Here is a 27,700-nt window from a genome sequence, read left to right as displayed (position 1 = left end):
ATAAATGAATAAAACATTAACCGGAAGAAGACTCCTGCTACTGCTCACTGGGGGAGCGTTCAAGATCACAACGTTGTATTTTAATTTGTTTATTTTTCTGTTATGCTGAATAACATTTGTGATTTAAATAAATCTAACTCGTACGCGTTTGATCTTTTCGACTCGAAATTAGTTTTCATATCGACAGCGGACTAAAATTAGCGACAACAAACAGAATAATTAAAAACTCAAACAGCCGATGCTTTGGTTTCAGTAAGCTAGTTGTACTTCCGGTGTCACAGGTCAACTCGTCCGAGAGCAAGCTAGGAGCCAAGAAAACCCACGGACACCTCCAAAAAACTGTTAAAATCATGGTCAGTATGTCGTTATACAATATTCATAGCATATATGTTTGTGTATCTATGAAGAATATTAGTTTTCACAGCAGAGTGTCTGTTTTATTTCAGCAGATCAGATGTTAAATGAGGCTACAAGCTCTGTGCTAACGTTAGCATGAGTGTGGGGGAAGTTTGGCACCTGAGCAGCTGCACTAACACTGAGACGAATAAAGCACAGATTTACTGCTAACCAGCCCCCAATCGTTTGTTAGTTATTTGACTAATTAACTAACTAACTAACTAACTAACTAACTAACTAACTACTTACTTTATTACCACTTAAAGTCAGTGTTGGATAACACATACAATTATTTAAAGATGTAACGATGGGCTCAGGTGTGCGTCTGTTTGCGTAGTCCTTGATTTTTTAAATACATCTATGAATCTTGCAGAAAAAAAACAGTCTTTTGTTGTGTTTTATTTTATGACTACATACTATTGACTTACAGATACTAATATACCGTAGCTACACATTAACAGACCGACAAATCACTACAGAATAAGACTAGTGGTGACCATTGAAGTGCTACTATTAGTTAAACATCATGGCAATCACCTATCATGATTTAGCTAACCACCAGAGCTCAAGCAATGTCTTAAAAAACATATTCAGATTATATTGGTGTAATATGTATGGAACAGAACAAGCAACGCTGCACATGTGAATATGTGTATCATTATTTGATTGCATTATAAATTGGCTGTCACACCTGGAAGTGAGATGAAATTAAACACAGTCTAACAACATGTGTCTGGTTTTTCAGTCCCACACCATCCTGCTGGTGCAGCCCACCAAGAGGCCAGAGGGAAGGACGTACGCTGATTATGAATCTGTCAACGAGTGTATGGAAGGTGAGCTGATGGTGTTTTGGTGCCTTTATACTTAAGCTGCATGTCCCTCCATCGCAGCACAAACAAATAGTCTCTTATAGACATGCACTTTATGTAAATGTAAAAAACGGCGCTGGCAGTCTTACTGGGTTGAGCCTAGTAAATACTCAATAAAACTTTGAATTTAGCTTGAGTTTGTAGCAGTAAATAGTTGAGTTGTATCTATTATCTTCACTGTTAATGTGTATGTATGCAGCTTTTGTATACTCTCGAGGGACTTACGGTGGTCTGGGTGAGAACAGTAACATTTATTTCTCACAATTATTACAAACCTAGTAGTAGTTAAAAGATCTTGGTGTGCAGCTGTAAAATAATCTGTAACGCACATGTAACGTGAAAGATGGACGTAAACAAAAATTCAGTGTCTTATCAAAATTAAGAGACATTGATATGAAACATCCGGGAGATGTCATCATTTATTATACCCAATGTGATGATGTCACTAATATTCTAGATCGTACATTGTTAAGTTGAGTGCCCATTAGTTTACCTTGGTTTGATTTGACCTAGACACAGAATTTAAAGTATGCACTTTTGTGCCCTCTTACACAGCATATCTGTAAGAAATATGGACACGACTCTACTGAACTGAGCTCACTCTTAGTGGACACTGATAAAAGAAGTCATGTCACATGCGTGTGTTGCAGTACTTTAGCACCAGCAGGCCTCTACTGAATGATGGGACTCTGTGTTGTTAGTTGTTTTATCTTTTAATGTTTTTACTAATGGGTTTATCTAATATGTATTTTTTTGTATATTGTTTGGACCCAAATATTTTATTTGTTTGTATCAATAGAATAACTAACTAGGTATAACTGCATTTGTTAGATAGTTAGCTGACAATATACAGTGCAAATGTTTTAACAAATTCCTTCATCAGCAGCAGGGTCTAAAACAGTGTCCAGTCAATAGACAGAATCACAGTCTTTGTTAACAACAACAACTTCATCAGTTAGTACTTAGCAACCTAAAAAGGAACCACTGAAAGAAATATCCATATCACTTTAAGTGCACGGTATATTTAGAATATTTTACTGCTTTAACTTGCCGTCAGACAGCCTTATCCAACAGGGAACTGAAGCCGTTATCTGAAAGCCACCAGACTCTATTGACAAAAAGTACACAGGAGGAACACAGGAGTTAATGGTCTACAGCTGCCTCTGTCAGTTAGTGCCTGGTAAAATGGATAAATTTTTACAAATATAGCATACACTTAAAATGATGTTGCTTTTTTAGGTGGCTGAAATATGTTTTGCTGCGGCGCCGTCCACAGCAGTACATTGCTAAGCTTTAATGCAGGTGGATCAAAGACACTAGCGAAGCAGCGCAATACATTAAATAACTACATCAGAAACCTCAGATAGGCCCGACCACAGTGTTTAACCATATGTCTTTAAACATTACAGTTACAGCTGAAAATGACAATGTAAATAAACAACTTTGCTGATTTCGCGTATCTCTGCAATAGAAATCCATTGCCAGTATTTTTATTTTCTTAACATGTATCTCCTGTCTCCTGCACAGGTGTGTGTAAGATGTACGAGGAGCATTTAAAGAGAATGAACCCCAACAGTCCGTCAATAACATACGACATCAGCCAGCTGTTTGACTTCATCGATGACCTGGCTGACCTCAGCTGTTTGGTGTAAGTTTGACAAACTGACCCTATTACTGCTTAAAATATTGAGTGTCGACAGGCAACTCTCCATGTAATGTGACTGTATAGCATGCACAAACAGATATTAAACACAAAACATTAACTCTTGCAAGTATGGGAACAAAAACACTTACTGTATAGAAGCGTAGTGTTTAGCTGAATTTCATCTTGTCATGTAATTCATCCATGCAGACAACACAGCAATAAGCTCTGAAGAATGATGTCTTACAGATGGTTTGATGTCTCTGCCTTCGTTCGCACTTCCATTTCTGCCTTGAAACATTGGTTAAAAACATTCTGCTTCATCATATTGTTCAAATTTAAGATGTATGAGGCTAAACGTTTGAGTGAGAATGTTTAGCTTTGCATTACAGATGTAGAACAAGTCATGATTCAAACCCACACTGCTGCAGACATCCTGTAAGAGCAGATGAAACCTCTCTGTGCCTGAGGCCCCGTTAATTTAGGACGTTCATTTTTAAATAATTTGTTAATTTGGGTGATTCACCTGGGAGGTTCAAACCCCTGTGTATACAAGCAGCTACTCGGCTAAAGTGCCCTTGAGCACAGCTACGGTGCTTTTCTCTCTCCCAGTAGTTGAACTTGACTTAAAGGAAAACTTCACCCCTCAAATGACCATTTTTATATCAGTTACCCACCGTGTGTTGCGTTGAATTTGTGAAGAAAACTGTCTTTCTCGCATGACTCCATGGTGAACGAAGAATCTAAAACAGAGAAAATCAATTCATAGTTTTCTGCATTTAAGAAGAGCAAAGCTGTATCTGAACATTTGTTTACGGACTCTCACACAACCTGTACAGTATAATCCAAGTTTGATTGAACTCAGTACTTCCTAAACCAACACATTCTCACTCCAACCTCGTCACATATTTACATTTGGTCATGGACTCTCCGTGTCCAAGTACGACGTGCAAGGTACCCTGGGTGTGTGGGATGTTGACATTCTGGGAAACCGTATCATGTTCTGTCTGTTACATGCATTGTCGTCTTTCAAGATACACTTCTGTTTTCACAGGAAATGTAACTTTTACATACAGTCTCCTTCAAAATATACACACTACGTCGGTACAACACTGAGAATTGACTTTTTTTTTTTTACCTTCCACAAGAAACGCATGTGGTTGGGTTAAGGAAAAAAGAACAGGGTTTGTCTTTAGAATCTTATGGGACACGAACACCGCCGAGCGCCATTAAACTATAACGGCAACGGGTTGCGTACCATGCCAACATCAAAAGAGGGCTTTTTCATCAGAGTCTGACGCTGCAAGTCACTGCCCAAGCACCAGATTTTGACGACTTTGGAGTGAGACCGGGTTGCCTAAACAGGCAACCTTTTCCAACGAGGACTTGAACTACAAATGTTCTCTTTTCAAAACCAGACTCCATTGACATGAACAATCATTTAACCCAGTGTTTAGGGTTAGTTCGCATTCACCAAAGTCATAGATACACAAACTAACTGATCAATGCAGTGGAAGACCAGCAGCTCCTGTGTTCAGGGAGGTAAAATTACTGTTTTTGTCAGTGGAGTCTGGCTTTGAAGAGAGCACAAATGAGTGTCTACTTCAGTTCCGTCCCGTGTTTAAAAGGACTGTCTGTCTGTTTGGGAAGTACTGAGCATAAGACTGGATAAATGAGACTTGGATTGTTCTGCATGAGTTGTGCGAGAGTTTATAAACGGATGTTTTGATATAGTTTTGTTGTTGTGAAACGCAGACTACAATGACTTCAGTTCATCAAGGATTTTCTCTGTTTTTGGATTCTCCATTCACCATGGAGGCATGCGAGAAACCAAATGTTTCTCTACAAATTCAACATGAACAAACTGATGTACACATGGTCATTCAGGAGGTGAAGTGTTCGACATGTAAAGTGTCTCATTCAATTGTTTTTTGTCAAATTGTGCATTAGAGAGACTGAGCATCCAGGGCATCCAAGCTTTAAAGCAATCTGAACCTAAATCTGATTTCTCGTGCTGTCTCAGGTATCGTGCCGACACACAGACGTACCAGCCGTACAACAAGGACTGGATCAAAGAGAAGATCTACGTGCTGCTGCGCCGTCAGGCCCAGCAGGCACAGAAGTGAAGCCTCTGACAGGGTGGAGGCTCGCGGGGGGGTGAGGGGGGGCATTGTTATTTTTTCTTTCTGTAACTTGTGTTGAAATGATTTGAGTAACCTGTTTTGAGCAGATTTTGACAGTTTTTACAGAACCTTTTTTTCTCATGAAGGGGAGGTGCATTTTGTATTTTAATGTTTGCTTTATTAATAAAGATTTCATTTAAATAAACTTTTCTGAATTGAGTCTTTCTTATTATGTCTCATTATATCCTTTTTTCTACTTTATCCTTTCTGTGTTTGTCCTTGCCCAGTTTTGTTTTTCCCCATCTTTTTCCAACTGTCATCTGCTATTGACTAAAAAACCATTGTGTTACCAAGGATGAGAGTTTGCTTTGCAGTCTTGCTCAAGGTAATTCCCCCAGTTTTTGCAAAAACATCTCAAAATATATTTTGATTTTACTCCCGCGGGCAAATATTTACAAGTCCCTTGACTTTTCAGGATATAAAAATTAATTAAGGTTTTCTCCTTTCTGTGTTGTCCTTTCTTCTTTTGCTGTCTGTCATTTTTGTCATTCATTTACTGTCTTTAAGTTCTTAATTCTTCGTCCTTTCTTTAAAACTTTTTCCTCGGGGCGCTGGTGGCTTGGTGGCGGAGTGGACGCCCCATGTGCAGGGCTGTTGCCGCGGTGGCCCGGGTTCGACTCCGGCCTGTGGCCCTTTGCTGCATGTCACTCCCTCTCTCTCTTCCCCCTTCACGCTTGTCTGTCCTATACATTAAAGGCTAAAAAGCCCCAAAAAATATCTTTTAAAAAAAAAAACCCTTTTTCCTCCTCACTGTCTTTCTCCCTCTTGGACCGTGTGCCATTGACTGAGGTGCCACAGAGGATGTAAATTTGTTTTGCTGTCGTGCACATTTCCCCATTTTTCACTCAATACAGCAGCAAACAAGCTTGTCTTGAAATATTGATTTTTTTTTTCTTTTAACTGTGCCTTGGAAGAATATCCACAATTTCCTGGACCTTCAAAACACACTGCCTGTGTGGGAAGATTAAAAATGAAATGTTTCCTCTACCTCTGGTTCCTCGCCTTTCTCTTTTTCCTTTTTTTCTGTCAAATTCATGTTTGTGTTACTTTTCTCATTCCTTTTGTGTCTTTGTACGTCTGTTTCTCCCTCTTGAACAGTTAAGTGTTGACTGTGGGAAAGTGACACTAAGGATGTCAGTTTGCTTTGCAGATTTTTAAAAAATTAAGCTTTTCTGTCACTGGTCTAATTTCTTTCTGTCCTGCTTTTTCTCTATTTTATTTTTCTGTCTTTTTCTCCCTCTTGAACGGTTTAGTTTTGACTGTAGGATGTCAATGTGCTCTGCATTTTCTTTTATCTTTGCAAATGTCATTGGTTTCATTTTAGTCCTGTCTTTTCTTCTTTTTGGATTTTTTGTCTTTTACCATTTTATCCCTATTTTCTGTCTTTCCCAATCTATTTCCTTCTCTCTCCCACCTTAACAGTATATAGACAAGTGTTAGTAAGGATGACAATGTGCTTTGCAGTTTTTTTTAATCTTTGTAAATGTCATTGGTTTCATTTTTTTCTGTCCTGTCTTTTCTCTTTTACATTTTTCTGTTTTTTTCTTCATGTTTTCGTGACTTTCCTTATTTTGCATTTCTTTTTCTTTTTTAAGATATTTTTTGGGGCTTTTTAGCCTTCAATGGACACGACAGACAAGTGCGAAAGGGGGGGGGAGAGAGAGGGAGTGACATGCAGCAAAGGGCCACAGGCTGGAGTCGAACCTGGGCCGCCGCAGCAACAGCCTTATACATGGGGCGCCTGCTCTACCACTAAGCCACCGGCGCCCCTTTATTTTGCATTTCTTTATCTTTATTTTTTCTGTCTTTTTCTCCCTCTTGAACAGTTTGGGTTTGACTGTAGGATGTTAATGTGCTCTGCATCTTTTTTTTTCTTTGCAAATTTCATTGGTTTCATTTCAGTACTGTCTTTTATTCTTTTTGGATTTTTCGTCTTTCACTGTTTTATCCCTAATTTTTGTCTTTTCCCAATTTCTTTCCTTCTTTCTCCCACCTTAGTATCTAGACAAGTGTTAGCAAGGATTATAATGTGCTTTGCAGTTTTTTTTAACTCTGTAAATGTCATTGGTTTCAGTTCTTTCTGTCCTGTCTTTACTCTTTTTTTCATTTTCCCCATTTTTTCCCCTTCATGTTTGTGACTTTCCTTATTTCTTTATCTTTATTTTGTCTGTCTTTTCTCCCTCTTGAACAGTTTGGATTTTGACAATAGAGAGGTGACACTAAGGATGTCAATGTGGTTTGCAGTTGTTGTTTTTTATCTTTGCAAATTTAATTGATTTCATTTCTTTTTGTCCTATCTTACTCTTTCCTTTTTTCTTTCAAATGCATGTTCCTAATCATTTTATTGTTATTTTTATTTTTTTCTTCCCTCCCCTCTTGAACTGTTTGGTTATGACTGTAGGATGTCTATGTGCTCTGCGTTTTCTTTTTATCTTTGCAGATTTCATTGGTTGTATGTCTGTCCTCTTTTCTTCTTTTTGGATTTGTCGTCTTTCACTGTTTTATTCCCAATTTCTGTCTCTTTCTAATCTCTTTCCTTCTGTCTCCAACCTTAACAGTACATAGACAAGTGTAGGGATGATTATGTGCTTTGCAGTGCTGCACATAGTGATTTCCTCCTTTAGGCACAGTACAGTGGCACATTAGCGCGTCTCCAAATATTGATTTTTAACCACTCTGCCTGAGAAAGTATTTACAGTTCTCCGGACTCGGGGGAATTAAAGGAAGAAAAATCAATAAAATGTACGAGAAACATCTGTATCGGGGATGAGGGAGCTCCGCGGTGAGGTGCGGGGACATGTGAAGTGTGTGCCGGTGGCTGACGGAGCGCAGGAGGCGGTCAGCTGAAGCTGGATCCTCGCCTCCTCTGTTTTTTCCTCTCCACCTTTGTGTTGTGATCGGCTCTCCCAGTCTGTTTCTCACACCCACCCCGGTACCCCCCTCCACACCCCTCTCCTCCTCCTCCTCCTCCTCCTTCATCCCACCCTACCCTACCCCATCCACCACCCCCTCCACCACCCCCTCTCCTCCTTTTAGCATCTGAAAAGACCACTGAGTGAGAATCGATGGCGCAGAGGCCCGCTTGACAGGACAATAAACCACAAAGAAGGGGTGAGTTTTTTTTACCTCCTCTTGCTTGTGTTTTTCTGAATTGCGGAATTACTCTAATGGCACAACGATAAGGGAATCGCTCGGGGCTGGCAGTGTGGAAATGATATTTAACACAAGGCATCTTTTGTTACCGCGATATGATTTACAGCAGGCGTCAGCTGCCGTGGTCCCACTCAGGAGGAGAAAATCATTTAAAAAAAAAAAAAAAAAAAAAGGAGCAGACAAATACCAGCAGGAGCAAACAGCGGCTCCGCATCCTGCATCGTTTGGGACATTAATTTCACATGAACACACATTCACCTTACGTAACCTACAAATGCATCACTGGATCCTGGTCCTGTTATTGCCAGAGAATAGCATGCACTTGCCGCTGCAGGTTTAGATGAGGGGTCGTTTGCCTGGATTTCATTGGGCGATGCGGTACCTCGAGGGTGTTAATGCGGTTGTCGTGTTGTAAACAAAAATATGTCAGCATCGGCATCGGAGAGGGAGGTTTGTCTTGTTTTATTTAAGGGACCTCCCCTGGAAACTGAGCGCGAGGCAGTGAGTAATGTTATAATTGGCTTGAACTGTGCCGAGCTTTTCCCACATTGCTTTTTTTTCCCTTGCAGCCATGAGGAGAGGACAAGTCACATCCAAGACGCAGGGGGAGCCGTCTATTTACAGCTGAGGCGCTCAGATCTCATGTCTGTCATAGCCACAACAATAGCTTCCATTTTCCTCATCAGCGTCAAGCATGATCGATACACTATGACGCGATTATTGGGAAAGATTTGGTCCGGTCCCTTCAGGTGTCTGATCACACCAAGTGTGCCCACAGCTGAGGAGAAACTGATGAATCATGTATTGATCTTATGTCTCACCGCTGAGATGAGAATGTGTTTTGGCTGGTGGTAACCTCAAGTGACCTGACAGCATGTGGTGGTGTGTGTTTGTGAATCCCTCCTCCTCCTCCCCCTCTCCTCCTCCTCCTCACCTCCAGCCTCCCACCGGCTTCCCGCACCGTGAAGACGCAGCGATGCCCCAGCAGCAGAGGGAGGACCCGTCTCCGTCTCCGTCTCCGTCCCGCCGTCTCGGCCTGGCATCCCTCCGCCTCCAGACACTGAAGCCCGGCCACGACTTCCCATGAGGCCACCACCAGAACTCAGCTCGACCGCTCTGTATGGGGCCTCTCACATATGAAGTAGGTCCATGTTGTGGTCTGTCTCCTTCTGGGAAGTGGACACATGAATCAGACTCATTAGGAGAGAGTGTAACTGGGTGGGATGGTTATCTGTCCAGTGATTCCCATCCTGTGGTGTTGGGACTCTCACATTTAAGGGACTGCAGGAGTCAGTAACACAACATGATCTAGATTTTTCTGATTTTGTTCTTGTGAAATGACTCAAATAAAACAACATGAGGGAGAAAATCACTCTTTGACAGTTCATGTCCACACTGAGGCCAGCAGCTGTGATAAGGAGTCACACAGTTTATTTTAAAGGGTCACAAGTCAAAAGGTTGGAGAACACCAGCCAAGCTGCCTGAATAAAATGTTGGCGTTGTACATTTCTGCAAACCAAGGATACACTAACTGATGGCATGATATGTAGGCAAGACCGCTGCCCAAGACCAACATACAACAAACCTGGTCGGTAGTTTTCCAGTCGTGTTTGCATCGATAAAAGCAGGTATTGTTTTAGTGTATCAGGACATGGTTGTAGAGACAAAGCCGGGCATATTTTAATGAGAGTTTGGGACACACTTAGCCATGCTTGTAGCGACAAAAGCAGGTGTTTATTAAACAACAGTTAGGACATTCCCAGCTGTGTCTGTGGCAACAAAACCAAACATTTTTTAACAAGAGTTTGGGACATTCACAGCCATGTTTGTAGCGATAAAAGCTGGTGTTTTTTAAACCACATGTCGGGACATTACCAGCTGTTTTTAGAGTGACAAAAGCAAACATTTTTAATGAGATTTTGGGACATTTTCAGCCATGCTTGTAGCAACATAGCTGTGATTTTTTTTAACGAGAGTTCAGGTATGTCTTAGGTCTCAGGTATGCTTTTTTTTTTTTTTGACACAGTTTGGGACATTTCCAGCCATGGTGATAGCAACAAAAGCTTGCATTTCTTAACAACATGAGAAGGCATTTTAAGCCATATTTGTAGCAACAAGAGCAGCTGTTTTTAATAACATGTCAGGATATGTCCAGCCATGCTTGTAGCATCAAAACCAGGTATTTTTTAATGACAGTTCGGGACATTTCCAGCCATGCTTGTGCAAGTTCAGGTTTTTCCAGCCATGTTTACAGCACCAAAAGTGGGCATTTTTGACTGAAAGATTTGGACATTTTCAGTCGTGTTTGTAGCAACAAAAGCAAGTATTTTTTAACAATACATTAGGACGTTTCCATACGTGTTTGAAGCATCAAAACCGAGCATTTTTTAACAAAAATTAGGGACATTTCCAGACATGTTAGCAACAAAAGCGGATATTCTTTAATGAGAGTTTGGGACAATTTCTGCCATGCTTGTAGCAACAAAAACAAGTATATTCTGACAAGAGTTTGGGACCTTTCTAGCCATCTTTGTAGCGACAAAAGCTGGTGTGTTTTCATGAGACTTTGGGACATTTCCAGCTGTGCTCGTAACGACTGAAGCCAAGTGTTTTTTGTGTCTAAACCTAGCCACATTAACCACAGCCTTGTCACAACATGAAATTCAAAATTGAATTGTAAAGTTTCAACTTATCTGCTACATAAGAAAAGTACAAGTGTGACATACATGTGGTTTGCGGAAACATACAATGCCGACATCTGTTCTGGTGACTGGGTTGGAGACAATGGTCTGGACAACAGTTAATTCTGAAGCGACTGGTTTGGTTTGGTTTTGAACAGTTATCCAAGTAATTTATCAAGCAAAAATGCCAATTAGTCACTTCTTCAAGCCTCTCAAATGTGAGGATTTTCCACTTTTCTCTGTTTTACATCACTGTAAGTTGCATTTCTTTGGATTTTGGACAGTTGATCCAACACGAAAACAATTTAAACTTGGTGTTTTGTGCTCCATGAACTAGCGATTTTTCACAAATTTCACAAATTTCTGGCTTTTTATAAATTAAACAATTAATCCATTCACAAGAAGTTCACACACAAGTTCACACAAAAGCAGTTGGAGGTGCCTTACTGGATAATAGAACAATAGAGAGAGAATAAGTACAAAGTGCATACACCCATGCACGTACATTAATAAGGCACACGTAGATTTGCATTACGAGACCAGTGAATTTCTAAATCTATAAATGCTGTAAAAAATGATGAAGGCTGATTACTTGTGACCTGAGATTTGCTGGATATTAACTGAGAGCATGTCTGATGTGCACTGTGGAGGAAGGCCATTATGAGCTCATATACCAAGATGAGAATCTTAAATTTAGGAAGCAATGTCATTGAGATTGTAAAAATTAAAATCACCATCTAGAATAACCTCTAATTTAATCGATAATGAAAGCAAAAATGTGTGTGATGCAGTGGTTTCTAGTCAGTGATTTATACTTCCTTCCAATAAATGTTGTTCATGTGATTTTATTTTTCCTCCTCTTCCTTTTAGTTGACATGGAGGATGAAGATGGGACTTGTCTACTTGATGTTTTGTGGTGAGTCTGTCTGATTCATACTTTCATCCAACGGAATAAAAATGATCCTGTAGATGATCGAAAGTAAACTGGGCAGGGTTTTGTTATACCGGTATATGATTTAACGTTAAAACTGGTAGTTTGTTCGAATGTGCAGAATCCTTGACTTGCACCAGATATTCAATAAGACTGAACTGACTGTGATTCCTCTCCGTCTTTGCAGTGACCCCCAAGCCCTGAACGACTTCCTTCATGGGACCAATGAGGTAACAAAGGAGTGTTAAATAGAGAGGGACTCAAATAAAAAAATCAATAGTGCAAATGATAAATTTGAGATGGGAATATTTCTTGGCTCACGGTCGTGCGAGATGTGTGGAGGAGGGCTGACAGTGTGAAAGAGAGTCGTAATGTAATACTGCGTGCATTTCTCACCACGACTTTGCGAGCCCTGCCTAAAAATCGACTCATTTCATCCCACCAGCTGCAGACTGAAGACCTGCTCATTAACTCCTCCTCTGGGGAGCCCTCCCTCTTCACAGATGCCCCGGTGAGTGTCTGGATCCACAGCCAGCAGCGTCACAACAACCAGCATTTTCCCCAGGAGAACGATTTTTTTTCTCTCCTTCTGTGCCTGAAAGTGCTTCCTCTTAACTCCTGCTAACCACACTATTCTCCCCTCCTTTTCACTCTCTCTCTTCTATCCTGTTGTGTGCACCTCTCTTTCTGTCTCCCACTGTTTCCTCCCCCAGAGTCCAGTCTCTCTGCTGGGAGATGGCAGGGATTCCCCAGACACACCTCCACCTGGGTGTGTGGATCTGTCCTTCCTGGAGGAGGCCCTCCTGTCATCGCCGGAGGGCGGAGAAGACCCACAGGTGGTGCAGGGTGGGACACCTGTGGAGGCTGGATTTGAGGCAAAGAAGGGAGAGGTGGAGGAAGCGGAGGAGGCAGAGGTGGCGTGTGATATCCTCCAGCAGAGCCTGCAGGAGGCTGAGATCACAGAGCAGACCATGGCTCTGGAGGCAGGTCTGGCCCAACCTGGGGACAGCCTGTCGCTGTACTCACCTGCCCCTCTCCTCTCTACACCCACCGTACCATTCATACCCAAGTCTGTGACCTTGCCCATCACCCAGGCATTGCCCAGGGACACCCAAGCAGCAGTGGAGCCCCCGCAGCCCTCCCTCCTGGCTGTCGGGCCAGGCTGCCCTTCTCTAAAACCTGCTGCCCCTCCTCAGCTGATGGGGCTCCTGCCTGGAAACGTGTTCCCTGCTGCTTCTCCAGAGACCTCCTTCTCTCTGAGTCCTGCCCAGGCGTCCAGTATGATCATCCACAAGGCTGTTCCCAGTATGACCAGTCGCCCTCTTATCACCCCAACCCTGAGAGCAACAGCAGCAGCAGCAGCAGCACCGGGCATCGTCCTGCAGCGTGCCCCTCTTCCCATTCAACCCAAACTGCCTATCAGCATTCAGCCCAGACTTGTTCAAATTAGCCCCAAGCCTTCTGGGCCAAAACACACTCCAGGTCTTACATTTGTCCCTGGGACTGCCTCACCAAATATTTTACTCTCCCAACCTCCGGGCCAAAAGCCCGCAGCTCCTCCGCAGCAGCCCACCCAGCAGCTCCCCAAACCAGTCAGCCTGCAGCTGGTCAACCAGGGCGGCTCCTTTGTGCTGCAGCCTCAGGGACTCTTCCAAGGCCAAAACCAGTTCCTTCTTCCAGGCCAGTCCCCTGTTACGATCTCCCAGTCTGCCAGTGCAGCTCGACCGCTGCTGACCCCCAGCCACCATGGCCCGTCTCTCCACAGTGTGAATCCCTCCACTGGGCAGCTGGTAGAAGGCTCTCAGATCCTAACTGTGCCCCAAAGACAGCTGAACTTCAGCCCCGTCTTCACCACGCCTTCAGGGCAGCTAGCGCTCCGCCAGGCCACTGTGCTTTCAGGACCTCTGCAGCTACAGTCAGCGCCACCTACTGTCTTCCAGATGCCAGCGCAGCTGGCTGGAACCTACACTCCAGGAGGGCAGGGGCAGCGTACCACCCTGGTCCACAGTCCTGCTCTTGGAAACCACATTACCTTGATCAACAGTTCAGGGGTGCTTCCCCCGGATCTCACTTCCATCTCGATTGTCAACGGCCCCTCAGTAGTTCAGGGGCTGCCTTTTGCTGCACAGGCCCCTGCTCCTCAGACAGGAGGAGTGACAGAAGGACAGCTGAGCCTCCAGCAGGCCTCCGTGGTACTGCTGCCAGAAAGAGCCATTCAAGAGGAGAGGAGCAGCTCAGAGGAGACGTTCCACCAGCTACCGCAGGTGAACCGCCATTTCTGTCTCAGAGGTTGGCAATTAATGCTGCTGTGTTTTAGTCATTTGAATTTATTTCAGCTTAATGTTGCTGTTGTACCTTGGTTCAGTAAGCAGACGCTCAACACTTGCTTGGATGATGTAATCCATCACAGTGAAAATGAAGTCTGAATCAATTTTTGTCAGTGTGATATTATCTTAGTATGATGATCAGTTTACTCATCCCAAGGAGTCCTACTCAGCCTGTGAAACAGTTGTATAGTGTCAACTGTGGCTCTAGAGGGAGCAATCCAAAATCGAATAAAATATAAATAACCTGCCTTGGCTTAGGCTTGAAGGAAAACACTTAACAGAAAGCTTGTGTTACAAACTGAGAACGTGGAGTTAAAATACGTGGGCATCTACCAGTGAGAAAGGGTTTAACAAAAAGATGTTACATTTTGGGAAATGTGTTTTTAAAGCTTGACCCATACAAGGAGCTGAAAGCCAAGATATCTCTGCCTGTGCAGCTTTGATTTTGACGATACAAGTCTTAATCCGCTGCTTGCAACTTTGTGAAACTGTGTCACTAAATAGCTGGAGTTCTCCTGTGAAATCCGTCTGCACCTGAACTGCATTCCCACGTAATGATAATTGTAACATTAACAAATAAATCATGCAGACTTGATGTTCACTATGATGGATTACACAAGTTTCAACAAAGTGATTTTCATACATAAGACAAAAAAGTACTGCTATACAAGTTTTAAGATATTTGGGATCGTTCAGGTTGAGTTTGGAGAAGCAGGCAGGAGTACCGCCACATAAACTAAGCAATGTACTGCTGTGAACAGGGACAGCAGCAAAATGTACATTAGCCACCTAAAAAAATATGATCAGTTTAAGTCTACGCTATATTTACAGTATTTTCTCCACTTCACCTTGCTGTCAGACAGCAGTTGTCGACAAGGAATGGAAGCTGTTATATCACTTCTTTTAATGCCAGCCTCCATTGACAAAAACAGTAATTTTACCTCGCCGAACACAAGAGTTGCTGGTCTACTGCTGCCTCTTTCACTTAGTTTGTTTATATTATTATGGGACTTAAGGGTTTTAAAGGGTTAGTTCAGATTCACCAAAGTCACAAAATAACACAAAGTAACTGACTGTGGCAGTGGAAGACCAGAACTCCTGTGTTCTGCGAGGTAAAATCACTGTTTTTGTCAATTGAGTGTGGCTTTGAAGAGAGCATAGATTGCTATGATAGCTTTAGGTCCCTGTCTGAAAGAGCTATGTGACGGAAAGGCAAAGTGGTTAAAATATTCTAAATATAGAGTAACCCATAAACCCGTGGGTCAAAGCAAGTGCCAACCTCGTGCGCTAAGGGTCCAATCAACCCACAAAAAGAAGAGTGTGAATCCCCCCATGTAATCTATCTGTCCAAATCTAACTCACACGAAACTCATCCCTAGTCTTCATGCAGTGCCAATGATGGGTGCTTATGCACTGAATACCAGTATTGTGGAAAAGGTGACCAAACATTTGGCAACCCCCCAGTACTATGGTGTGCTTCTGAGCAATAATTGCTCCACCCTTGTTCACTGCAACACTATAAGGAAAAGAAACTAACCCGATGAACCAAAGGGGTACCAACGCTTTACCTGTCATGGATTGTGCTCTTAAACAAACACTTCATCACACCCCACAAGCTCATTCATTCATTAAGCCAAGTCAGTGACTTACCTCTTGCGCACTGGCCTGGGCGAGCCCCTAATTAGTCATGACCTGGCTCATAGGCCATGACAAAAATGGGAGACACACACGGTATCAACTAAAAAGTGCACCAATTTTTTATTTACAGAACATAATTGTAAAAAACGTAGTTAAGTTATGAGGTGTGTAAATGAGCGTGGTGCCAGATGAGGGGAAGAGAGCCAACTGATTGCACAGCCAGGCTCAAGTAAGCTGCCACTGGGAGACTGGCCAGGTGCTCCCTGTTGCCACTTAGCTCCGCCCACCAGGACCTGCAAGACACAGCGAACAGACAGACAGACCAGGGGAAACACACACAAAGCTGGCCCTGATGAAACAGGGGGCTGACACAATGTGAACTGTCCACAGCAGTACATTGCTTAGCTTCTGTGGCAGTAGTCCAGTCTGCTTCTCCAAACTGGAGACACAGCCCACACTGTAATGTTAAAATAGGTATTTTGCAGTTAAATTCAGCTTTAATAACCAGCTCTGATGTCTTTATTTTCTCCTGCTGCAGCCCTACGGACATGTCCTCCAGCACGTCTCGGTGCAGCCCACCTCTGCAGGGCTGCAGTCCTCCTCTCCTCCTGTAGTCACAGTCCTGCAGCCTCCCCCTGAACCTCCTCTGGCCCCCGATCCAGCTGTGGAGATCCCTAAACTTTTGATGCCCCCAGCAGACATGACCCAAGTAATGGAGGAGGTGACGCAGTCGATGAGTCAGAACGAGGCCTTTATGCAACATCTGCAACAGGTCAGAGCTGCAACAGATTCCTCCTGACTCAGTGATGAATGTCTTGTGCTGGTTTACGTTTATATGTTGGTTACAGTGCTCAGTGATGAGGTTTCATGCGCCATGGAACTATGAGCTTCAAATTCAATCTAAAAAGATTTATCTAACTGCAGGTTTTCCATCTTATTTCTACCACAGCAAGCACTTAGTTCTCCTATCACATCTGAACTGTTGGTTGGAGCGCTGCCGGTAGTGCCGATGGAGTCGCTGGCGTCCCCGGTGGCCAATGAAAGAGAGACCCAGCCACAGACCCACACAGTCTCCGGTCAGGACGCCCACACTGTGATGTCTGACCAGTGTGTCGAGGCCTCTCCACTTCACTCAAACCCAGAGGACACACCACTGATCTGCTCCTCCCCTCCCGTTCAGGACTCAGAGAGACCAGCTCCGACGAGTTTCTCCCCTCAAATCACTCTGCCTGGTCCCGAGAGTTCGGTCCCTCAGATCACAGCCCCCCAGCCTCGCATTGAGCCCCAAGTCCAGTACCAGGTTCCTCATCAGCTCCAGGTCTCACAGGCCTTATTCGCCCAGAACCAGGTGCAGATCCAGTCATCTGTCTCCCAGCCTCCGGTCCAGCTCCAGGTCCAGGTCCAGGTCCAGCAGTCGTCTGTCTCCCAGCCTCAGTCCTCGGTCAATCCGTCAGTCCACAGCAGTCCCCCCCCTCTGCGTGTCTCGGTGCCTCAGCAGCAGCCTGATCCCACGGCTGCGTCTGCTAGTCTCTCCAAAGGAGGAGACGACTCCGCTGTCCAACAGCACACACAAAACAGTGAGTTTCATTTAGAATATGACACAGAGCGACTCGCTCTAACCATCATCATTATTATGATCTGCCATACAATCATCATCATCGCCATCGCCTCTGTCATCATTGTCATCATGTCCTCCATTGCAGAGCCAACAGCTGCCTTGGTCGTGGAGAGTAAACCGTTTACTCTCGATGTCCATCCACCCTCTCCTGCAGCCCAGGGTGTCCAGGCTCATGGGCCCCCGGCCCCCAGAGAGTGTGCCCCCATCCAGACGAGTCAGCAAACCAGCACCAAGGTGAGAGACAGCTACTTCTATTTCCACACCAAACTGATGGTCAGCCATTGGTCAATTTTCAGTTGTCAGTGAGCATCTGTCGGCCCTTGTTGTCTTGTCAGCATGTAGAATTGGCGTCAGTGGATGAAATCATTCTGATTGGCAGTTCAGCTCAGTGAACAAGACGAGAAACGGATGTGAGGAAAGCAAGCATTTTAAGTCAAGAAGGCGAAATTAAAACAAACTTGATATATCAGGTATTTTCTTTTTTAGCCATTGAGCTCTTTGGCAGAAACAGTTTGTAACTGTTTGTGTTATTGTTCACTAGTGCACGGTAAACTTAATTTGTTCTTTCAACACCGAGTCATGTTGTAAATGTGCTAACTAGCGACTTGAATCTGTCCTTTCGGTCTTCTGGTTTCCCTTTTCAAGGCACGAATACAGATATCTCTCACCTGCTGGTGTGGAGAGTTAATTCCTCTCACACAAGCGCAAAACGTAGGTGCTAGTTGGCTGTTGTCTGAAGTGTAACTTCTTGGCCGAGACATGGTGCGTGAGGAGATGCAACAGTCAGTCAGTCACCACTAGTTCTTTGATCTTGGTTTGGTGTGTTATGATGTTATGATGTCAAAAATGTGATTAGAATTTTTTTTTTTCTGACAGCAGTTTACGAAAATCATACCAAGTCATCATACAGCATCTCACATAAGTGAGTACACCCCTCCCATTTTTGCAAATATTTCATTATATCTTGTCATGGGACAACACTATAGAAATGACACTTTGATATAACTTAAAGTAGTCAGTGTACAGCTTGTATAGTAGCATAGATTTACCTTCCTCTGAAAATTACTCAAAACACAGCCATCAACATCTAAACAGCTGGCAACATAAGTGAGTACACCCCACAGTGAACATGTCCAAATTGTGCCTAAAGTGTCAATATTTTGTGTGCCATCCATTATTATCTAGCACTGCCTTAACCCTTTGGGCATGGAATTCACCAGAGCTCACAGGTTGCTTCAGGAATCCTCTCCCACTCCTCCATGATGACATCATGGAGCAGATGGATGTGAAGACACCTTGTGCTCCTCCACCTTCAGCTTGAGGATGGCCCACAGGTGCACAGGTGAGTTTAGGGCTGGATACATACTTGGCCAGTCCATCACCTTCACCTTCAGCTTCCTCAGCAAGGCGGTTGTCAGTTCATTTAGGGAAACATGAATTCCAAGCAGAGTATGATCGCTCCTCTTCAGAAACTGAGCCGCAATACAGTTTTCCAACATGATAATGACCCAAAACACACCTAGAAGATGACAACTGCCTTGCTGAGGAAGCTGAAGGTGAAGGTGATGGACTGGCCAAGTATGTATCCAGCCCTAAACTCACCTGTGCACCTGTGGGCCATCCTCAAGCTGAAGGTGGAGGAGCACAAGGTGTCTTCACATCCATCTGCTCCATGATGTCATCATGGAGGAGTGGGACAGGATTCCTGAAGCAACCTGTGAGCTCTGGTGAATTCCATGCCCAAAGGGTTAAGGCAGTGCTAGATAATAATGGCTGGCACACAAAATATTGACACTTTAGGCACAATTTGGACATGTTCACTGTGGGGTGTACTCACTTATGTTGCCAGCTGTTTAGATGCTGATGGCTGTGTTTTGAGTAATTTTCAGAGGAAGGTAAATCTATACTACTATACAAGCTGTACACTGACTACTTTAAGTTATATCAAAGTATTATTTCTATAGTGTTGTCCCATGAAAAGATATAATGAAATATTTGCAAAAATGGGAGGGGTGTACTCACTTATGTGAGATACTGTAAATCCTAATAAACACAATAATTTCCCCTGCTGTTCAGATTTCTTCAAAATTTAAGAACTTTGTACATTTTGGGAGAAATTAAGTGTACATATAAGCACCATGAAATATATGTCACGGAGACTTGAGGAAACAAAACAAAACAGAAAACAGTCAATTGGTGTTTTGTACGATACCTACACAAAATCAGGCCATAAGGGTGTTACGTATTTCTTTTTTTAAAACACATGTTTCTAAAGATGAAGAGAAAAACAATCTTTTCCATAACATGAATATAATTTATGGTATCTATCTACTCCCCTAATGTGGGGTGTTCAGGAAGCAACCAGCACCTTGTGAGGGCTTTCTTGCAAGTAGATATCAAAATACCAAACATGTATTTGTCAGAACGTTTTGCCTTAAAATTAATACATCCGAAAAATAATGTGGAAAACTGCAAAGGAAGATCAGTGTAAAGTATGTTTTTTAGTGCTTTATACTGTACAGAAATGCCTATACATTAAAGGTTTTGATGGTTATTGTTTTATGTTGATGTTGGAAAAATCCCAAATACTTAAATTTAATCCAAACATAACCGAATGTAAAATATGTTGCATATAAAGACAAATTATCTTATATATTATCTTAAGGGCTGCAGCTAAAGGTTATTTTCATTGTCAATTAATCTGTCAGTTATTTTTTTTGATCAAATGATAAATCATTCGGTCAAGAAAATGTCAGAAAATTGTCCATCACAACTTCCCAAAGCCCAAGCTGACATATTTTAGTGTCTCGTTTCATCTGACCAAAAGTTTAAAACCCAAAGATATTAAGTTCACTATTATTGACAATTGAGAAACCCAGCAAATATTCTATTATTGGAAGATGAAACCTGAACACTTTGGGCTATTTTTACCCCTAAAAAATATGACGATTATCAAAAAAGTTGCCCGACTAGAGCTGCACAATTTATCAAAATATTTTTCGAATTTGCAATATGACCAAGTGCAATATCCACATTGCAGGAGTTTTTTGATAAAGGTGAAATGTGTCACAAGTTACCAGTACAATAAATGAAGCACTGTGGTGCTACAGAAAGGCCCTGACCTAGAAATCATATCCCAAACATAAGGGAACATGTTTGGTACAGACCCAAGAAAAATCACATCATCTGATTTTTATAAATATATTTTTTCAGTGAAAACACTATATCGCAATTGAAATCTCTGTCAAAATAATCACAACATGATTTTTTTATGCATACTATGCAGCCCTGCTGTCAAACCACTAACTGTTTGATTAATCATTTCAACTCTAATTATATTATATAATCTATGTAATTTATTTTCGGGTTATTTAAATTTCTGTAATGATTTAAATAAGTTCCCCTCTGGGTGAAAATGAATTGGCTCCGGTCTTGAAACAGAGACAGGAAGCTTTGAAATGATTATTTGTTAAATGCGGCAAACTTATTATTAATGACCTGAAAGTGCTCCCCTGTCTCCGTCCTTTGATCTCATCCAAAATGTTTTCTGGCTGCCAGCTGGCAGGTCCTCTGGAGCAGCAGAGAGAGGAGAGGCTCACACCAGCAATGCGCAGGCACAGGTAAGAAGTTCTGTGATGTCGGATGAAACCATGAAATAGAAAATGTCACTAAAGTTCACTCTCAGACTGACATCAGCTTATTTTATGTATTTAATTTTTGTATGTACTGAATAACTGTTACATTACATCACTCAGTACGAGAGAGTAAATATTAAAAAGTACAACGCCGTGTTTTATTACCTTACCAGTCTGCAGCAGCTTGGGTTAACACAGTTGTCGTCGTGTCCTTCAGGTTCCAGCAGCAGATCTGTTTGGACCACGCAGCGGTTCAGACCCCCTTCACCGGCCCGGCCTTTTCCACACTGAAGGACGCTGTTAGGCGCCTGCTGCCGTACCACACCTGCGCCGGTCACCTGCCCACTCAGGATGACTTCAATTTAGGTTAGTGAGCTCTAATATAATAAAGAATTATTCTAAAACACAGTGTTAAGAAGTAATTCCACTCAGTCATCAATTATGACCTACTGGAAGTGTGTGGCGGTGTATTTTTCTGAAGAGGCATACATTTTAAAATGCCATAACACAACAAATATACAACACAAGCACACTAAAAAAGAAAAAAAACCACAATATAACAAACAGAACAAATCCCAAATGTTCAGCTATCCATCTTTGTGCCATTCAGCTCTATAAAGTCTGACTGCAGCAGACAGGTTTCTGCTTTCAGCCTGTTTGTTCTGCACTGGACGTGTGAGCTTGTTGCTGCTCCGAAGCTGTCTGTTTGTGCTGTCTGTGGGAGCAAATGATGGTGTAGATGTGTCATCTCTTTGACTAGCTGAGTGGCTGCCTGTTCCCTCCTGCTCTAAAGGGATAGGAGTTGAAGTGGAGGGGTGCACTCTTAAGAGATGACACTGAGGACCCATCCTCTCCAGAAGGACACTGTCATTCTCCAGACATGGCCTGACCTCAGCAGTGTAGATGGTGACAAGTAAGGCTGTGTATCGATACTAAATACCTTTAAGGTATCGAGCTAAATAACCCAGTACCAAGCAGTACTGAAACATCTCCAGTCAAACGATACCTGCCTTTGACCTGCATGTAGTGGGGTCTGATCCTAGACCATCTCAACTCCTTGCAGGATCACCACACTTTCTGTTGCTCCCATCTGCAGAGCTACTCTTCTCCTCGAATGGTCAATTCAACGTCTACCGCAGAGATGCCACCAAAACATTTAGAAGTATACACACCACTCCACTGGTATTGAATTAACGACTCTATTGGTATTGGCATCACTTTAAGAGTACTGGCATTGGTACTGGTATTTCCCTGGTCAGAGTCCAGGGAAAAACCTTACTTGACCGATCAGTCCAGCTCCACATCCTCCAACAATACAAACTGGTGTAAGGTAAACAGCGGTGTAGAACTTGGTACATACTTGATGTCTGTTGATGACTCTGTAAGTTCTTCAGGTCCCACAATCTTTTTGTCAACAGCTGATCTCACTCTGATAATGTTTCTGTGCTCACAGTGGACCAGGAGTTTGACACTGTGTCTGGTTTCCTGTTGAAACGCACCAAGGACATGGTCAACAAATACAGGCAGCTACTAGTTAGAGAAGCCCAGGTAAGATTCAACACACTGCGTCAGTAACTGTTGAGTAAGTGAGCTCCTTCTGAGACCGGCCATCTTTGGTTTGTAATTGTTTTTATGTGGGCTGAGTCATTATCACGGGGCAGTGAGAAAATTAAATGCACCAAATCAAAGATCCCACAGAGTTGTTTTCCCAGTCCTGGAGCAGACAGATGATGCTTTGTGTGTCTGACGGAGTATGAACTGGTTTCCACAGCAGGAGAGTCCGTCAGCAGAGATGGTGATGCTGGAGCGTCTCTTCCTCCAGGCTGAGCGATGCGCTTTAGCGGAGGACAGACGGAGAGTCCGCAGAGACCCAGGTCAGTGCCAACCATCATCACCATCTACCTTATTACACACCTACGTAAATGTGTTATTTTTCTTGGCTGAGAACGATTCAAATCCCAAGACTGAGACAGAAAATATGGACGGGAAAAGTGAATCAGTGACACTTCCCAATTTATTCTCATAAACTAATTTATCCGTGCCTTGGAGCGCGGCACTTAACCTCCATATTTGCTCCAGAGCAGCTCCCAGGTGTGAATGTGTAATTAAGCTGTGTAAATGTGGAGCAGGGTCGTGCTGAGAAAGACTCGGCGTGATGACGAGAAAATTACATGTGAGAGGTTAAGAGCAAATTAAAGCAGGGTTGTTATGTTAATTAAAAAAGTTGGGAAAGGGGGAAGGAAGCACTTGAAAAGTCTTAAATGTCAGGCTCGGCTGCTGTTGGACTTCTGAAGGAATAATAATACAAAAATGATACAACTCACAAGTGATAGTTAACTTTAGCTAAAACAAAAACCCTTACGTTTATTTATTTAATGTGAAGCGCACGTTAATGCAAACGTGTTTTTCATCCATAGTCCCAAACAGATGCTCCGTGGTCACCTTTAAGGGATTGTTTGGATCTTTTGAAGTGGGGTTGGGATGAGGTACTTATCCACAGTCTGTGTGTTGCATGAAGTAGATGTCTGTCTGCATGGCCCCAGTTTGGAGGAGCAGACAGAAGTACCACCACAGAAGCTAAGCGATATACTACATATTTTATACACGCAAAAAGAAACAGCTTTACCTCGCTCGCAGACAGCCCTTTCTGATAGGTAACTAAAGCTGTTCTATTGCTTTTGCTTTTAAGAAATCCAATAATTTTACCTGGGTTGAGAGAGTGTTATTGCCCCAAACGAAGGAGTTCAAGTATCTCAGGGTCTTGTTCATGAGTGAGGGTAAAATGGAGTGTGAGATAAATAAGCGGGTTGATGCGACATCAGCAGTGATGCTAGTATTGCGCTGGGCTGTGATGATAAAGAGGGAGCTGAGCCAGAAGGCAAAGCTTTCGATTTACTGGTCCGTCTACGTCCCAACCCTCACCTATGGTCATGAGCTTTGGGTTGCGACCAAAAGAATGAGGTCGCAGATACAAGCAGCTGTTTCCTCTGTGGGGTGGCTGGGCTCAGCCTTAGAGATGGGGTGAGGAGTTCGGACATCCAGAGGGAGCTCGGAGTAGAGCCGCTGCTTCTTCGCATTGAAAGGAGTCAGTTGAGGTGGTTCAGGCATCTGATCAGGATCCTCCTGGGCGCCTCCTGTTAGAGGTGTTCTGGGCACATCCCACTGGTAGGAGGCCCTGGTGCAGACCCAGAACACACTGGAGGGATTACATATCTCATCTGGCCTGGGAACGTCTCAGGGTCCCCCAGGAGGAGCTGGGGAGAGGGACGTGTTGACTTCTTTGCTCAGCCTGCCTCTCCAAACTGGGTGGGTACCGACCAACATCTTCCATAGGTAATAAAATGACTATGGATAAGTCAATCATACAACCTAACCTAAAAAGATAGAACTATCCCTTTAATAAGGCACATGAAGAGATATTTATTGCAAAGATTCACAGGATTTGACATCAGAAAGCTACAAGAACAGCACCTGACATATAGAGGAAAGTTAATCCTCCTCAGCAGGATAAAGAGGGTAATAGGTTTGAGGAGATTTAGAATTAAGCCTTTATCTTCCCCAAATACCCCTTAAATGTTCCCTTAAGTAGCTTCAGCCTTGAATAAAAGATTTTTCAAGTAGTGAAATCGCTCAGGTACTATATATTCTTGGAAATATCTTCTGTCTGAGTCTTTTTAAACTCATTTTTCTGTAACTCAGCCTGACATCTGAGATTTTGAATAATATCAAAAAACCAAAGCAACTGAAACCAAAATTAGCTGCATAGCTGTATGAGATGATTTGGGTCATTTGGGTGAACTGACCCTTTAAAGCTGTTTGCATGATGACAGCTTGTTGTTCAATCTTCTGCTCTTTTCTCTCGACTCCAGAATCATTCATGACGGCCTTGGCTACATCAGCGTCTTCCCCCCACGGTGCCCACTCCTCCGGCCCCTCCCAGCTGTGCTCCTCCGGCAGCCCCTCCTCCCCACCAGCCTGGACCAGACTGTCCGACCGGCCCCCGGGACTGAAGACATACCGCTCCAGCTCCCGCGGGGCTCTCAGGCTCACCATCAAGCAGGAGTCCGGCTCCCGTAAGGTTGTCCACAACTCGGCCTGCGACCCTGGACTCAAGAGGGACCACATGGGGCAGCTGACCAACGGCGGCGGAGCTGTGAATGAACGCCACTCTCAGGCACCCAACGGAGCACCCCAGTGTCCTCAGCGTGATGAGGAGATCTCCAACGGAGCTCTGCCTTGTAACACCGCAGAGGAGGTCCCACAGACAGCACCCATTTCCAAAATAAAAGCCCCAAACCCTCTTTCTATGCCAGAGCCACAGGTTGGATGCTTCGAGTTGCCTCCCAGAGATGTCAGTGCCCCGAAACTGAAATGCTACAGGTTGGATGCATCATCCCGGCCGGAGCAGCGGTTCAGCCCGCCGCCTCCCCCCCTCCAAGAGGACAACATGCTCAGTGAACATCTACAGAGTGCCATCGACAGCATCCTGGAGCTTCAGCGCCTGCAGGGCCCCTCTGCAGCCCCGACCAGGGCCACGTCAGGCCCTTCACTGGACCAGGCTGTCACCAGCATCCTGGAGGGACACCTGTGAGGTAATCTGCACCAACAGACATCCACACAGATGCAGAAACATCTGTCTGAGGTGGGATAACACAAAGGAAGATGACTTCTTATCTGTTCCCAGAACTTACAGAGATTTTGTTTCTGGGTTTCAGAGATTACGTTTAAGGAACTGATTGTTTGAAAGAAGAGGGAGCAGGAAAAAAATTAAGAGGCACTATAAAGAGATGCATACCAGACAACAGCACTATCTATAGTCCGATAGATGTTAGATACTTCATTTTGATGTACGTTTGTGGAAAAAAAAATCTATTTGAATAGGAGCTATATTGTTTCAGTGGTAGTTAAGTCATTCAGAGGTTTACGACACTGGTGTAACCTTCATCAGCATATAGTATATAAGTAATAGTGAGGATAAACGAAAACGTGGAGTAGACTGAGATTATTCAATAGTTTTTTATAAGATTTCTTTCAAAAAAAAATGTGAAGTTTCTTTTGCATAGTGCCAAGCTTCCAGGGTATTTATTTTGATAATCTGTGCCAATTGTGTTTTGCATTGAGAAAGGCAGCGTGTGTATGTGCGAGTGCGCGTGTGTGACAAGTGTGTGTGTGTGCGTCTTTATTTGGATCTAAAGAGAGTGTGTGAAAACATTGCATCCTGCGACGGGACAGTACACGAGAAGCCCCGCAGGCTCCATCATCTCGGCTTATCGAATGAAACTCCAAAGAATTTGTGACTTGCTACATCCTGAATACACCAGCAAACGTCCATGTTGTCTCTTCCCACAAACTGGAGTCTGTCCTTGTTAAAGCAGAAAGAAACCAGAGAGGAACACAGAGAGAAAAAAAAAAAAGAAACAGGCAGAGTTGTGCTTTTTCTGTTGTCTTTAAGTTTGGACCCTTGTCATTCACGCTGGAGTCTGACTGTGAAATATTTCTAGTTTTCAGAGACGAGAATGGTTTCTCATACTTTATGTATTAACATGCAAGCAATAATGAGTTTGGGTTGTTAGGAGCAGTGGTGGTGCAGCGAGGAGGAGGAGATCTTTGCCTGTCTTGCTTAGCGTCGGGACGATCGTTTATCAGGAATGAGGGATGATCGTTTTCTCATCGAAGCCCGTGTAGTGTAGAATCTGTGTCTGAGGGTCACTTAATGGCATAAACGTTCACACAAACATCCAGTTTGAGAAATAAAAACACCAAATCTGCAGTTGTTTTCCACGACAGACACTGTACAGCCTCTCTGCATCATCAAACAGCCTTTGACCAAAAAGCTAGAGAAATCATCACATGTTCACATTTAAAACTCTCTTTATTTATTTATTAACGTCTTGGTTTGAAGCCCGCTGTACTAAGCCGAAGATTTATTATTTTCATGCAGCCATCGTGGAGCAATATGATTTTAGCAGCATCTTATGTTAATGTGACAATCTTATCGGTCTGTGTGAAGATGTGAAATCTGTTCATATGAAAATACACAAGAGAGTTGAGATCATCTGTATCGGTCGTACGACTCTCCCTCATGAAACTCGTGCAAAATGTTCTTTGTAGATGGATTTTACCTTAAGGGTCAAAATGTTACAGCTGCAAAATGTCTTTGATTTTTGTAATATAAATTGAAAAATGTGCTTCAAATTTTAGCTCTTGAAGATGCAGTTAGTGGTCGAGGTTTGACCTGCGAATTGGGAAAACGTTTAGAATATGCCTTATTGTAAATTCAGTGTACCTTTAAGGAAATGGAATCTGCAGAGAAAAGATCATTAATGTGGTGTTTTAAATACTGTAACATCTGGTGTTCTGAAATGTGAAAGTAACTCGTCCCTTCGAAAAGAAAGAAAGAAAAAAAAAAAAAACTTCCAGAGATTTGGGGCTAAATCAAACAGGCCTTCTCATTTCTTTGAATTGCATTGTCATGTTTTTTTTTTTTTTTAATATGTAAAATTGTCTTTTGTTGGAATGAACAAAAGGAGTTATAATATGCAGTAATTTAGTGTTGAAATCCTCTGCAGTAGTACAGGGTGGGCACACACTGGAAGATTCATAAAACACTAGTTTGATATTTTGGGG

The 27,700-nt window shown here is 43.1% G+C and overlaps 2 protein-coding genes across 4 annotated transcripts; both read left to right on the top strand.

Moving 5' to 3' along the window:
- The first annotated feature begins 247 nt into the window (after nucleotides 1–247).
- Nucleotides 248–5,245, top strand: LOC125901421 (enhancer of rudimentary homolog). The gene is made up of 4 exons (XM_049597130.1): nucleotides 248–353; nucleotides 1,142–1,229; nucleotides 2,793–2,913; nucleotides 4,931–5,245. The coding sequence occupies exons 1-4, from the start codon at nucleotides 351–353 to the stop codon at nucleotides 5,031–5,033; spliced, it is 315 nt and encodes a 104-aa protein (XP_049453087.1). The 5' UTR covers nucleotides 248–350; the 3' UTR covers nucleotides 5,034–5,245.
- Nucleotides 5,246–8,121: 2,876 nt separating this feature from the next.
- On the top strand, nucleotides 8,122–27,293 carry si:ch211-168d23.3 (BRD4-interacting chromatin-remodeling complex-associated protein). Of its 3 annotated transcripts, none has more exons than XM_049597142.1 (14): nucleotides 8,122–8,201; nucleotides 9,184–9,384; nucleotides 11,795–11,840; nucleotides 12,043–12,085; nucleotides 12,301–12,366; nucleotides 12,569–14,119; nucleotides 16,359–16,592; nucleotides 16,770–17,397; nucleotides 17,524–17,672; nucleotides 20,997–21,058; nucleotides 21,291–21,439; nucleotides 22,527–22,621; nucleotides 22,845–22,947; nucleotides 24,943–27,293. In XM_049597142.1, the coding sequence occupies exons 3-14, from the start codon at nucleotides 11,800–11,802 to the stop codon at nucleotides 25,662–25,664; spliced, it is 3,843 nt and encodes a 1,280-aa protein (XP_049453099.1). In that variant the 5' UTR covers nucleotides 8,122–8,201; nucleotides 9,184–9,384; nucleotides 11,795–11,799; the 3' UTR covers nucleotides 25,665–27,293. The 3 variants fall into 3 exon arrangements, with proteins under 3 accessions (XP_049453099.1, XP_049453101.1, XP_049453102.1); XM_049597144.1 differs by lacking the exon at nucleotides 8,122–8,201 and adding an exon at nucleotides 8,547–8,744; XM_049597145.1 differs by lacking the exon at nucleotides 8,122–8,201 and having other exon boundaries at nucleotides 8,753–9,384.
- Nucleotides 27,294–27,700: the final 407 nt, after the last annotated feature.

The sequence above is a fragment of the Epinephelus fuscoguttatus genome, linkage group LG14 (assembly GCF_011397635.1).
Source record: "Epinephelus fuscoguttatus linkage group LG14, E.fuscoguttatus.final_Chr_v1".
In the NCBI taxonomy this organism is placed as follows: domain Eukaryota; kingdom Metazoa; phylum Chordata; class Actinopteri; order Perciformes; family Serranidae; genus Epinephelus; species Epinephelus fuscoguttatus.
The sequence above is the reverse complement of the archived record's forward strand: the minus strand, read 5'-3'. Positions and strand labels throughout refer to the sequence as shown.

Excerpts from the sequence above, each read along its gene's own strand:
- si:ch211-168d23.3 (XM_049597142.1), top strand. The coding sequence starts at position 11,800 with ATGGAGGATGAAGATGGGACTTGTCTACTTGATGTTTTGTG. Across the intron at positions 11,841-12,042 it reads TGTCTACTTGATGTTTTGTG|TGACCCCCAAGCCCTGAACG; the intron begins GTGAGTCTGTCT and ends CCGTCTTTGCAG. Across the intron at positions 17,673-20,996 it reads GTCAGCAAACCAGCACCAAG|CTGGCAGGTCCTCTGGAGCA; the intron begins GTGAGAGACAGC and ends TCTGGCTGCCAG.
- LOC125901421 (XM_049597130.1), top strand. Across the intron at positions 1,230-2,792 it reads TGTCAACGAGTGTATGGAAG|GTGTGTGTAAGATGTACGAG; the intron begins GTGAGCTGATGG and ends TCTCCTGCACAG. Across the intron at positions 2,914-4,930 it reads GCTGACCTCAGCTGTTTGGT|GTATCGTGCCGACACACAGA; the intron begins GTAAGTTTGACA and ends GTGCTGTCTCAG.